The 14,301-nt window shown below is 47.2% G+C and overlaps 2 protein-coding genes across 2 annotated transcripts in view; one reads left to right on the top strand and one right to left on the bottom strand.

Annotated features, from left to right (window-relative positions):
- Positions 1-14,301, top strand: part of MYO19 (myosin XIX) — a 175,034-nt gene that overhangs the window by 20,414 nt on the left and 140,319 nt on the right. The window contains exons 3-4 of the mRNA XM_075335795.1: positions 11,094-11,242; positions 14,111-14,224. Coding sequence (XP_075191910.1) covers positions 11,094-11,242; positions 14,111-14,224 — 263 coding nt within the window. The remainder of the gene's footprint in view (positions 1-11,093; positions 11,243-14,110; positions 14,225-14,301) is intronic.
- Positions 1-14,301, bottom strand: part of PIGW (phosphatidylinositol glycan anchor biosynthesis class W) — a 176,056-nt gene that overhangs the window by 60,757 nt on the left and 100,998 nt on the right. The window lies entirely within an intron of this gene.

Genomic DNA, 14,301 nt, shown 5'->3' with positions numbered 1-14,301 from the left:
CACTACTTTGGTTAAAGAAGCACTCCTATTAAGGTTTTTTTATTCATTACCTGTGTGTATGTGCATGTAATGTAGTGTGAGTGTATTGATATACTTACCTACTGCTGTTCTCTCCGGTATCCAACAACGTTCTCCTTTTGTCAGTGATGCCTCCGCTTTGTAGTCTCCTCTGGGTCACACTGCGCTCTGTGTGACCCAGACGTTGCTTTTATAAAGTAAGTCTATGGAATCTCAGAATGACGTCATTTTTATTGATATAATTTTGGGATAGATATGTTTAATCGCTCGTTTAAAGCCTTTTTTTTTGCTATTGCAGCATAAAAAAACCCTTAATTTTGGTGTAACTGAATATTTTTCCCATTTACTATCTTTACCAATTGGGTAATTTTTCTTTTTCTTTTTATAACTTGACACTCCAAAGACATACTAATAGGGACCTTAGATTGTGAGCCCCAATGGGGACAGTGTTGCTGATGTATGTAAAGCGCTGCGGAATATGTTAGCGCTATATAAAAATAAAGATTTTTTTTTTTTAGATTGGACTTTTCTAAGCACGCCAATACCACATGTGTATTTTTTAACAAATTGTATCATCTTTATTTTTAATGGGAGAAAAGGGTGGTGATATTAACATTTATGTTTATTTCTAATTTTTTTACTTGCGATAGCCTGATCGCTTATGGTATATAAAAATCACGGTCTCCTTATGAATCCCGACCACTGGCTATAGTGGGAGCTATAGTCACAGCATAGTAGAGGATTAAATGAATACATAACTTTTATTCTAGTAGTTAAAAAGATAAACGTGCAAAAAATTGGTGCAATTAACACAAAGTGAAAGAAAAAAGAACCTTATTGTCCAATAGGACTATTCCATTATCTATTCTATTATCTGTATATCAAGCACTGCTTTTATCAAAATATGTGTGCCACTAGATATCAGAATTTATCTTAACCGCAACATCAACATTAATCAACTATTCAGGTTGTAATGATTGCAGAGACCAAGATCTAAATATTAGATATAATTACAATTTGTACTAATCCGCTGATCTACTGAGGGCTATAGCAGCGCCTACAGATTACATATACTGATACAATATAGCACAGCAAACTAATGGTTCATATAGAATCTCAAAAAAGCTTGGTTAGAAACACCCAATTAAGTCCCATTCAATGCTATTCAGATGCTTAAATATCACCAAGATATTTCATAATAGTTGCCACAGCCCAACATAAATGTATTTTCTCACATAGAGCTATCATATCCTAACTAGCCCTGGAGAAATGTTATTGTACAGTCACAATGGTGACTTAACCCCTTAGTGACGGAGCTAATTTTCACCTTAATGACCAGACCAAATTTTGCAATTCTGACCAGTGTCACTTCATGAGGTTATAACTCTGGAACGCTTCAACGAATCCCGGTGATTCTGAGATTGTTTTTTCGTCACATATTGGACTTCATGTTAGTACAAAATTTAGGACAATATTTTTTGCGTTTATTTATGAAAAAAATTGAATATTGGCAAAAATTTTGAAAATTTAGCAATTTTCAACTTTTGAATTTTTATACCGTTAAACCAGAGATTTCTGTGACACAAAATAGTTAATAAATAACATTTCCCACATGTCTACTTTACATCAGCACAAATTTTGGAAACAAAATTTTTTTTTGTTAGGAAGTTAGAGGGGTTCAAAGTTTATCAGCAATTTCTCATTTTTACATCAAAATTTACAAAACCATTTTTTTAGGGACCACATCACATTTGAAGTGACTTCAATAGGCCTAGATGACAGAAAATACCCAAAAGTGACACCATTCTAAAAACTGCACCCCCCAAAGTACTCAAAACCACATTCAAGAAGTTTATTAACCCTTCAGGTGCTTCACATGAACAAAAGCAATGTGGAATGAAAAAAAGCAAAAATTAAATTTTACCTAAAAATGTTGCTCTAACCCGAATTTATTCACTTTTAGAAGAAATAACACAACAAAATAGACCCCAAAACTTGTTCCCCACTTTCTTATGAGCGCGCCGATACCCCACATGTGGTCAGAAACCTCTGTTTGGACAAATGGGAGGGCTCGAAACAGAAGGAGCAATATTTGAATTTTGGAAAGCAAATTTGGCTGAAATAGATTGCGGGCACCATGTTGCATTTACAGGTCCGCTAAGGTACCTAAACAGAAGAAATCCCTCACAAGTGACACCATTTTGGAAACTAGACCCCTCAAGGCTTCTATCTAGGGGTATAGTGAGCATTTTAGATCCACATGTACTTCACAGATTTTGTTAACGTTACGTTGTCATATTGAAAATTTTAATAATTTTCTCAAAAATGTTGCTTTAGCATCAATTTTCTCACTTTTTCAAGAGGTAATTCCAAAAATTTGACATCAAGGTTTGTTAACCACTTTTTTATGAGCGCGGTGATACCTCACATGTGGTCTGAAACCTTTGTTTGGACAAATGGGAGGGCTTGGAACGAAAGGAGCAATATTTGAATTTTGGAAAGGAAATTTGGCTGAAAAAGATTGCGGGCACCATGTCACATTTGGAGGACCCCTAAGCAGGGCTGTATTTTGCCTTCATGCTGCCCTAGGCACTTTAAGTGGTCACGCCCCTTAGTGACAACGTAACACTGAGTTTTCGCACACGACATCTGTTTAAGGCAGATCTACTCTGTAAAACACTTGAAAAAGTATCAATGAGAAACGAGGGGCACTAACCCCCCCCCCAATGGGGATCACCACGGGCACATCAAAACATAGGATGAGTATAAAATATTCCCACCACACCGTCCCCACTTATATACTGTGACTGTCACACTGCCCCTAATAAACTACACACTGCCCTCCCTTATAAATTATACCCACCACACCTTCCTCAATTATGAAATATGATCTGCACATTGACCTCACATCATGCTGCCCCCACCTCACAATGTCCCATGCATACTGCCCCCTCCTCACAATGTCCCATGCTTGCTGCCCCCTCCTCACAATGTCCCATGCATGCTGCCCCCTCCTCACAATGTCCCATGCATGCTGCCCCCTCCTCACAATGTCCCATGCATTCTGCCCCCTCCTACCAATGTCCCATGCATGCTGCCCCCTCCTCACAGTGTCCCATGCATGCTGCTCCCTCCTCACAATGTCCCATGCAAGCTGCCCCCTCCTCACAATGTCCCATGCATGCTGCCCCCTCCTCACAGTGTCCCATGCATGCTGCTCCCTCCTCACAATGTCCCATGCATGCTGCCCCCTCCTCACAGTGTCCCATGCATGCTGCCCCCCCCTCACAATGTCCCATGCATGCTGCCCCCCCCTCACAATGTCCCATGCATGTTGCCCCTCCTCCCAATGTCCCATGCATGCTGCTCCCTCCTCACAGTTTCCCATGCATGCTGCCCCCTCCTCACAATGTCCCATGCGTGCTGCCCCCTCCTCACAATGTCCCATGCGTGCTGCCCCCTCCTCACAATGTCCCATGCATGCTTCCCCCTCCTCACAATGTCCCATGCATGCTTCCCCGTCCTCACAATGTCCCATGCATGCTGCTCCCTCCTCACAGTTTCCCATGCATGCTGTTCCCTCTTCACAATGTCCCATGCATGCTGCCCCTCTCCATGAGCTCCTAATGCTGCCTTCCTCTTTTTCATAATGACACCTCCATGCTGCCCCATTCATCATACTAAGACCACCACACTAACGCTTATGCTGAGACACCCCTCCAACACACACACACACACACACACACACACACTACCCCACTCTTGATATTGAGTCCCCTACATTGCTCCACTCCATACTGAGCCCACACATGCTGCCCCTTCTCCATAATGAGCTCCCAATGCTGCCCCCCTCTCATTCTGAGTCCTTACACTCCCCCGCCATCGATTTTGTCATTGCACTATCCCTCAACCCTTGTCCTCTGTCTCTAGGATTGGCCCCTCTCTCCCATTCCCCGAGCAGCAGCTGCTCTCCCCCGCCTTCACCAGCATCCTCTCCCCCAGCATCAGCCTCTCTCCCCCCAGCCCCCCAGCATCAACCTCTCTCCCCCCAGCCTCCCCCAGCTTCAGCCTCTCTCCCCCAGCTTCCCCCAGCATCAGCCTCTCTCCCCCAGCTTCCCCCAGCATCAGCCTCTCTCCTCCAGCTTCCCCCAGCATCAGCCTCTCTCCTCCAGCTTCCCCCAGCATCAGCCTCTCTCCCCCAGCTTCCCCCAGCATCAGCCTCTCTCCCCCAGCTTCCCCCAGCATCAGCCTCTCTGCCCCCAGCATCAGCCTCTCTGCCCCCAGCATCAGCCTCTCTTCTCCCAGCCTCCCCCAGCATCAGCCTCACTCCTCCCAGCCTCCCCCAGCATCAGCCCCCCCAGCATCAGCATCCACCCTCCCAGCCTCCCCCAGTATCAGCCTCCCCACTCCCAGCCTCCCCCCTCACAGCCTCTCCCAGTATCAGCCTCCCCCAGCATCAGCCTCTCGACCCCCAGCCCCCCCAGCATCAGCCTCTCTCCTCCCAGCCTCCCCCAGCATCAGCCTCCCCCTCCCAGCCTCCCCCAGCATCAGCCTCCCCCAGCATCAGCCTCTCTCCTCCCAGCCTCCCCCAGCATCAGCCTCCCTCAGCATCAGCCTCCCTCCTCCCAGCCTCCCCCAGCATCAGCCTCCCCCCTCCCAGCCTCCCCCAGCAAAAGCCTCCCCCCTCCTAGCCTCCCCCAGCATCAGCCTCTCTCCTCCCAGCCTCCCCCAGCATCAGCCTCCCTCAGCATCAGCCTCTCTCCTCCCAGCCTCCCCCAGCATCAGCCTCCCTCAGCATCAGCCTCCCTCCTCCCAGCCTCCCCCCGCATCAGCCTCCCCCAGCATCAGCCTCTCTCCTCCCAGCCTCCCCCAGCATCAGCCTCTCTCCTCCCAGCCTCCCCCAGCATCAGCCTCTCTCCTCCCAGCCTCCCCCAGCGTCAGCCTCCCCCCATCCCAGCCGTCCGCAACATCAGCGTCCTCCCTCCCAGCCTCCCCCAGCATCATACTCTCTCCTCCCAGCCTCCCCCAGTATCAGCCTCCCCACTCCCAGCCTCCCCCCTCACAGCCTCTCCCAGTATCAGCCTCCCCCAGCATCAGCCTCTCGACCCCCAGCCCCCCCAGCATCAGCCTCTCTCCTCCCAGCCTCCCCCAGCATCAGCCTCCCCCTCCCAGCCTCCCCCAGCATCAGCCTCCCCCAGCATCAGCCTTTCTCCTCCCAGCCTCCCCAGCATCAGCCTCCCTCAGCATCAGCCTCCCTCCTCCCAGCCTCCCCCAGCATCAGCCTCCCCCCTCCCAGCCTCCCCCAGCAAAAGCCTCCCCCCTCCTAGCCTCCCCCAGCATCAGCCTCTCTCCTCCCAGCCTCCCCCAGCATCAGCCTCCCTCAGCATCAGCCTCTCTCCTCCCAGCCTCCCCCAGCATCAGCCTCCCTCAGCATCAGCCTCCCTCCTCCCAGCCTCCCCCAGCATCAGCCTCCCCCAGCATCAGCCTCTCCCAGCATCAGCCTCTCTCCTCCCAGCCTCCCCCAGCATCAGCCTCTCTCCTCCCAGCCTCCCCCAGCATCAGCCTCTCTCCTCCCAGCCTCCCCCAGCATCAGCCTCCCTCAGCATCAGCCTCCCTCCTCCCAGCCTCCCCCAGCGTCAGCCTCCCCCCATCCCAGCCTTCCGCAACATCAGCGTCCCCCCTCCCAGCCTCCCCCAGCATCATACTCTCTCCTCCCAGCCTCCCCCAGTATCAGCTTCTCTTCCCCCAAGTCTCCCCCAGTATCAGCCTCTCTCCTCCCACCCCATACGCAGATCTCCAGTCTGCATTAGAGACACCCCCACGCTCCTTATGAATCTTCAGCTCTGCGAGCACTTACCTGCTCCAGGGCCCGCCGTCATCTTCCTGGCTCACGTGAGTATCCTCTTCTGACACCGGCTTCCATCGCGGCGTCCTCTGCGGCGTCCTGCTGTGAGCTCTGCATGTGAAATCCACACAGCATTGGGCGCAGCACAGAGGAAGAAGCTGATTGGCGCGCCTGTGACCCTGGAAGTGCAGGCGCCGGCAGTTCCGGGGTCAATCAGCTCTCTGTGCCCGACCGCCGCAGTTTGCCTGCATTCATTCGCGTCTTAATTTACACGGATACAAATAAATAAAGGTGCGCCTCTCCTCCCTCCCGCCTCCGAAAATACAGCGGATTCAATGAATGTGTAAAAAAAAAAAAAAAATTTTTTTTTTTTTTTTTTTTACTGCTAGAAGGTGCCGCCCCCTGCATCCTGCCGCCCTAGGCACGGGACCACGGGTGCCTAATGGTAAATACGGCCCTGCCCCTAAGGTACCTAAACAGCAGAAACCCCGCACAAGTGACCCCATTTTGGAAACTAGGCCCCTCAAGGAATTTATCTAGATGTTTGGTGAGTACCCTGAACACCCAGGTGCTTCACAGAATTTTATAACGTTGAGCCATGAAAAAAAAAAAATAAAATTTTACCACAAAATTGTTATTTCAACCAGGTAGCTTTTTTTTTTACAAGAGTAAAAGGAAAAAATTCAGCATAACATTTATTGTGCAATTTCTCCTGAGTTTGGCGATACCTTATATGTGGTGGAAATCAACTGTTTGGGCGCATGGCAGGGCTCGGAAGGGAAGGAGTGCCATTTGACTGCAAAATTGGCTGGAGTCAATAGCGGACGCCAGGTTGCATTTGGAGAGCCCCTGAGGTGCCTAAACAGTGGCGGTCCCCCACAAGTGACTCCATTCTGGAAACAAGACACCTCAAGGCTTTTATCTAGGTGTATAGTGAGCAGTTTGAATCCACGAGTACTTCACAGAATTTGATAAGCTTAGGTTGCCATATTGAAAATTTTCATTTTTTTCACAAAACTGTTGCTTCAGCATCAAATTTCTTACTTTTTCAAGAGACAACAACAAACCGTGGACCCAACAGGTTGTTATCCAATGTCTTATGAGCACAGGGATACCCCACATGTGGCCAAAAACCTCTGTTTGGATAAATGGGAGGGCTTGGAATGGAAGGAGCACCATTTGAATTCTGGAAAAGTTGAAATAAATTGCGGGCACCATGTCACATTTGCAGGGCCCCTTGGGTACCTATACAGCAGAAACCCCCCACAAGTGACCCCATTTTGGAAACTGGATTTTATTCAGGAGTATAGTAAGCATTTTGAATCCACAGGTACTTCACAAAAATGTTGCTGTAGCAACAAATGTCTCACTTTTAGGCTATGTGGCCATGATCCAGCGACACGGCGTCTAGTACACAGTGTCAGCCTCCTGCAGAGATGTGAGTGTTGTCCACGGGAGAACGCAGCTGCCCATGCCCACGATTTGGGTTCAGGCCGCTGTGGAGCTCTATGCTACCTGCAGAGAACACTCTTGTCTCCGCAGCATAAATTGACATGCTGAGGCTCGGGAAGCTGCACCACAGGTCAGTGTATGCTGCGGAGAAAAGAAGCACATTGGGCAAGCACATTGGGCATGGGATTTCTAAAAATCCTTCCACTGTGCTTCTACTGCACAACACAGCGCTATGGACGCAGGGAAAACACTCTGCGCCCAAAACGCTGCAAATCCCAATTGTGGGCGCACAGCTTAAAATGCTACAATGGATGAATGGATAGATGTCAAACATATATAACGTCCCACCCCCTGCATATTCTAAGCTGGCGCCCTTTAGTGCCTTTCATGTGGCACTAAAGGGTGCCTAGCCTTGTATTTAGCCCCCCAAAAAATTAATAATTAAAATAAACGACGTGGGGTCCCCCCTATTTTTGATAGCCAGCTAGGGTAAAGCAGACAGCTGTAGCCTGCAAACCACAGCTGACAGCTTCACCTTGTCTGGTGATCAATTTGGAGGGCTCCCCAGGCGTTTTAAAAAAAAAAAACCAAAAAAAAACGTCCGGTCCCCCCCAAATTAGATCACCAGCCAAGGTGAAGCGGACAGCTGGGGTCTGGTATTCTCAGGGTGGGAAGAGTCATGGTTATTGGACTCTTCCCAGCCTAAATATAGCAGGCCGCAGCCGCCCCAGAAGTGGCGCATCCATTAGATGCGCCAATCCTGGCGCTTCGCCCCAGCTCATCCCGCGCCCTGGTGCGGTGGCAGACGGGGTAATATATGGGGTTGATACCAGCTGTAATCTCACCTGGCATCAAGCCCTGAGGTTAGTGATGTCACGGAATCTGAACAGATACCCGACATTACTAACCCAGTCAGTAATAGAAAAAAATAAAGACAAAAAAAATTTATTTGAAAAAACACTCCCCGAAACATTCCTCTTTCACCAATTTATTGAAAATAAAGAAATTCCGGTCGCTGTAATCTATTTTGGAGGTCCCACGCCGACTCTGGACCTTCTAGAATATGGGGGGCACGTTCAGGGAACGTATCCCCCATTTTCTGGAAGAGCAAGCTCTCCATGAGCAGTGTGGGTGCAGTAATCTGAGAATACTGCACTCACACTGCCCCGGTCCAACTTAGGGCAGAGTGACCTGCAGTAACCTCATTCCAGAATATGAGGGGCACGCTCACAGAACGTACCCCCCATTTTCTGGAACAGCAGTCTCTCCATGTGAGGAGTGTGGCTGCAGATTACTGCACTCACTCTTCCCCGGTCCACAGTGGAGCAGCCTGTGCAGCAGCGACGTCAGCGTCCCTGCTTGCAGGGATCCAGCTGACAGCCGCTGTCTGCGCATGCGCCGCCAGCATTCAAGAAGGAGGCGGCGTGATCGCGGGACGGATCACCAGCCAGGTAACGTAAGACCGGGGGCGGACGCGGGGGGACGGCGGGAGACCTAGCGGGACCTGGGGACAACTTTCTGTCGCATGTGACGTGTCACATGCGTCAGAAAGAGCAGGATGAATGCGGCCGCGCGCTACTGGGCGCTGCGCGCCGCCATCTTCCACGCTCCGGAGGGGAGAGGGGGGAGGCTGCTCTGGAGAACCGGAGGGGGCTCCGGTGACCAGAGGGCTCCGGTGGACCGGAGGAGAGGTCAGGGGAAGGACATTTCCCTCCGATCTGAAATGTTTGATCATTTCAGATCGGAGGGAAATGAATGCAGAGCCGGCGCCGGCGGCAGTTTTCTGTGCGCTTCAATGCCATTTTGACTGCTCCGGAGGGGGGTGGGGGTGGGGGGGGACTCTCCGGTACCGGGAGCTTTGGGGGCACTAGGGGTTTAGATTTCTTTCTCATCTGACATGTTTGATCATGTCAGATGAAAAAGAAATCAGTTTTACTGGCCATTTCTTTTTTTTTTATGTGACCGTCGGTATATGGTGTATACCGGCGATCACATTATCGGGGTCCAAAAAAAACACCCCGATTCATAATAAACAGACATTATTAGTTTTCCTCAGGGATATTATAGGGTCAGCTGGATGCTGTGAGGACCCATAGAGGAAGCTCTGTTTACCCCAAGCTGCGATGAATTGGTGAGACCGTTTTCAACTCATTCTGTAAATAAGCTTTTATAGTGGTGGATTCCTCTTTGAGGACCACCTCACACTATATGGTTTTTCTTGTATTGAGTTAAGTTTGATAATTTTTTTGGCACTCATTAATGGGACCACTGTCTCTTTCCGGAGTGAGACTATCATACTTAATTTTCTTTATGTATGTTGTGTTTTTTTTATTATTTTGTTATATATCATAGGCTCCCTGGACGTTGTACTTGAAGCTGGTTATATCAGCAGTCCAGTGAGCTTTGGGTTACTAGATTGTCAAAAAGCTTTTAATATAACTAGATTAAAAGTTACATTTTATGCCTCCTTAATTTTGGATGTCACACACAGCAACATCGCTAGCAACATCGCTGTTACGTCACAAAAGTTGTGCCTCAGCAGCGATGTTGCTAGCGATGTTGCTTAGTGTGACGTGGCTTTTACTAATCATTATTTGCACCTGATCACAGTGGTGATACAGAGTGGATTAGTTTTAGCCATAAATAAATAAACATCTCACAGCAATCATGCGGTTAAATAATCACAGTGGTGATATACAAGAGAAAAGAATTGATCTCACCCAAAAATCCAGGTCTCATGTTGAAAGGGTCATAAATGTGGAGGAATCAGGTGTCGGTCCATAACCAGGCATAGAGCTCTTAAGGCCCCGTCACACTAAGCAACATCGCTAGCAACATCGCTGCTAACGAACAACTTTTGTGACGTTGCTAGCGATGTTGGTGTGTGTGACATCCAGCAACAACCTGGCCCCTGCTGTGAGGTCTTTGGTTGTTGCTGAATGTCCTGGGCCATTTTTTAGTTGTTGCTGTCCTGCTGTGAAGCACAGATCGCTGTGTGTGACAGCGAGACAGCAACAACTGAATGTGCAGGCAGCAGGAGCCGGCTTCTGCGGAGGCTGGTAACCAATGTAAACATCGGGTAACCAAGAAGCCCTGTCCTTGGTTACCCGATATTTACCTTTGCTACCAGCCTCCTCCGCTCTCACTGCCTGTGCTGCCGGCTCCTGCTCTGTGCACATGTAGCTGCAGGACACATCGGGTTAATTAACCCGATGTGTGCTGTAGCTAGGAGAGCAAGGAGCCAGCACTAAGCATTGTGCGCTGCTCCCTGCTCTGTGCACATTTAGCTGCAGCACACATCGGGTAATTAACCCGATGTGTGCTGTAACTAGGAGAGCAAGGAGCCAGCGTTCAGTGTGCGCTGCTCCCTGCTCTCTGGTTGCTGGTGAGCTCACCAGCAACTTGTGTAGCGACGCTCCAGCGATCCCTGCCAGGTCAGGTTGCTGGTGGGATCGCTGGAGCGTCGCAGTGTGACATCTCACCAGCAACCTCCTAGCAACTTACCAGCGATCCCTATCGTTGTTGGGATCGCTGGTAAGTTGCTTAGTGTGACTGGACCTTTACCCTGTAGTGGACTAAACTGGACCCTAAATCCTCATTAGGGAGCTCCGTAATGACAGGCAAGGAGGTCTTCAGTTGACCTCCAGCTGTCATAGTAATCCATCGGAGACCCGCGATCAATTCACAGTGACACCAAGGGGCGCATAGAATGGAGCATCCCTATGCCTGCGCGCATTACATGGCTGTTTTTGGATTATTTTTTCTCTTTCTATTACAGTTTTGAAATGTCTTCAAGCAAGATATACAGCAGATGTTTTCTACACCTATGCTGGATGCACTGTGGTTGCAGTTAATCCTTTTCAGCCAGTTGATAAATTATACAGTGTTGGGATTATGAAGGAGTATCACACTGCAAGTCATCCTCAGGTAATTGGGAAAACAACACTAAAGGGAACCTGTTCTAAAAAAAAAAGAAAAAATAACATATTGACTTGCAGCCACATGTGAGGGGGTGTAGGTCATATGGAAATAGAGCAAACATATTAAAATAAATCTGTCAGCAGATTTTTGCTATCTCATCTGAGAGCAGCATAATGTAGGCAAAGATACTCTGAATCCAATGATGTACAGTGCCTTGCGAAAGTATTCAGCCCCCTTGAATTTTTCAAACTTTTCCCACATTCCAGGCTTCAAACATAAAGATAAACATTTTAATGTTATGGTGAAGAATCAACAACAAGTGGGACATAATTGTGAAGTTGAACGAAATTAAACTTTTATAAAAAATAATAAACTGAAAATTGGGGGGTGCAATATTATTCGTCCCCTTTAAGTTAATACTTTGTAGCGCCACCTTTTGCTGCGATTACAGCTGCAAGTCACTTGGGGTATGTCTTTATCAGTTTTGCACATCGAGACACTGATATTCTTGCCCATTCTTGCTTTGCAAACAGCTCAAGCTGAGAGTGAGGTTGGATGTATAGTGTTTGTGAACAGCGGTTTTCAGCTCTTTCCACAGATTCTCGATTGGATTTAGGTCTGGACTTTGACTTGGCTATTCTAACATCTGGATACGTTTATTTGTGAACCATTTCATTGTAGATTTTGCTTTATGTTTTGGATCATTGTCTTGTTGAAAGACAAATCTCCGTCCCAGTCTCACGTCTTTTGCAGACTCCAACAGGTTTTCTTCAAGAATGGTCCTGTATTTGGCTCCATCCATCTTCCCATCAATTTTAACTATCTTCCCTGTCCCTGCTGAAGAAAAGCAGGCCCAAACCATGATGCTGCCACCACCATGTTTGACAGTGGGGATGGTGTGTTCAGGGTGATGAGCTGTGTTGCTTTTATTCCAAACATATCATTTTAGCATTGTGCCTAAAAAGTTCGATTTTGGTTTCATGTGACCAGAGCACCTTCTTCCACATGTTTGGTGCGTCTCCCAGGTGGATTGTGGCAAACCTTAAGCAACACTTTTTATCGATACCTTTGATAAATGGCTTTCTTCTTGACACTCTTCCATAAAGGCCAGATTTGTGCAGTGTACGACTGATTGTTGTCCTATGGACAGACTCTCCCACCTCAGCTGTAGATCTCTGCAGTTCATCCAGAGTGCTCATGGGCCTCTTGGCTGCATCTCTGATCAGTCTTCTCCTTGTTTGAGATGAAATTTTTGAGGGACGACTGGGTCTTGGTAGATTTGCAGTGGTATGATACTCCTATTTCAATATGATCGCTTCCACAGTGCTTCTTGGGCTGTTTAAAGTTTTGGAAATCTTTTTGCAACCAAATCCGGCTTCAGACTTCTAATAAATGACACATCATTGAACTCTGTGTCAGCCTCGATCCAGCGGTCTTCAGATTAAATAGCAAAAACATGCTGACAGATTCCCATCAATTCCTTCAGGCTGGGTTCACAGCAGAAAATCATGTAAACTGTACATTGTGCAAACCAGAGAGAAAAGGTGTCGGGACACGACGGTCAGTGGGTACTCTCGTCCACTGGCCTGGCTTTCATCAGAAAAGCTGCACGGACCAGAGCTCATCCCACTAAACGCTCACACTCCTTCCCCGGGGGTAAAACATTACTCAAACAACATAGCGTGAGGGAATCACGCGTTGGTAAGATTTTAATGATTCACCAACAGGCAAAAACATATTATACATAGTTACATAGTTACTTAGGTTGAAAAAAGACCTAGGTCCATCTAGTTCAACCTTCCTCCACCATTCCTAGCAAAAAACAAGATCGTACAAGCGACAGAGCTCACCAGGGATTATAATCTTCGGGGCTTTAAGGGTCAACTATCCCAGTACAGCAGCACCCTGCTTTTAGCAGGTACCCACTGAGAAGATATAGTAGGAAGCTTAGCAGAATACCAAGACATGTAGCCAGGCGACAGAGTTGACCCAACCGTGGTTCTTCAAGCTAATTTGTTTTGTGGTCTCAGCATTGAGCAGTGAGGCAATTCTGTTATCCTTCAGATGGAACCGTGGATCCTAGGCTGAAATCCTGTAGAATGAGTTTTGTAGCAGTTCTGTCCTCCTCCAACTGGAACTGTAGTTCCTCAGCTGAGGTCATGTAGAATAATTCACCTGGTGACAGAACAAAGTCCTTTTTATACCTCTCAGTTCTCTTACAGGATTGGTGGACATGGCTGTTCTCTCACTGGTCGCTAGTTCAATCCGACTGCATAATTTTTCTCTGAACTATGTAGTCAGAAGGACTGAGGCAATACACATTTACACACAATAGTGCTCTGATCAGTCTCACATGAGGCAATCGCTAACTTCTTTTCCTTTAATAAACAAAGGACCCATACGTCTGCCCTAATTAAGAACAGTTCACCCCCCACACAAGTGGCCAAATGCTGAGTAGTGACACACGGGTGTAAATAAGACAAATTATTGTATTATGTCAACTAACTAAATATATCGTTCCATATGATAGGAAAGGATAGATAATACCACATGGTTAGTAGTGTTGAATTTGATAACGAGCATACCCCATGTTGCTGCCAATAGTTTGTTGGATAGGTTTTAATAATGAAATAAATAGACACAAACTAGTAAGGACTGATACCAGATAGTTGATGGGATTACATTTTTGTAATTAATAAAATACCAAAATGGGATGCATAGTGATACATTGGTTAAGGTTTCATCATTCACAATATACTGTACTGTAGTTTTAGTATATCAGTATACATATTTAATATATACATTTACCTTACCTCTTACATAGCATGTAGATTTTTACACGATCTAATGGTCTATATTTCTTTTTTTTTTTAGAACGGTAAACCGCACATCTTTACTGTTGCAGAACAAGCTTACCGAAATGTCCAAAACCGGATAAATCCCATAAACCAGTCTATTATTGTTACAGGAGAAAGTGGAGCAGGAAAGGTAAAATAACTTTAAGGGATTTTATGAAATTTGTTTATTAGAAGGCATTGTGAGAAGAGCATATTAAAATAACTTAA

Source organism: Anomaloglossus baeobatrachus, chromosome 2, assembly GCF_048569485.1.
Source record: "Anomaloglossus baeobatrachus isolate aAnoBae1 chromosome 2, aAnoBae1.hap1, whole genome shotgun sequence".
NCBI lineage: Eukaryota > Metazoa > Chordata > Amphibia > Anura > Aromobatidae > Anomaloglossus > Anomaloglossus baeobatrachus.
This window is presented reverse-complemented; position numbering and strand designations above follow the sequence as displayed.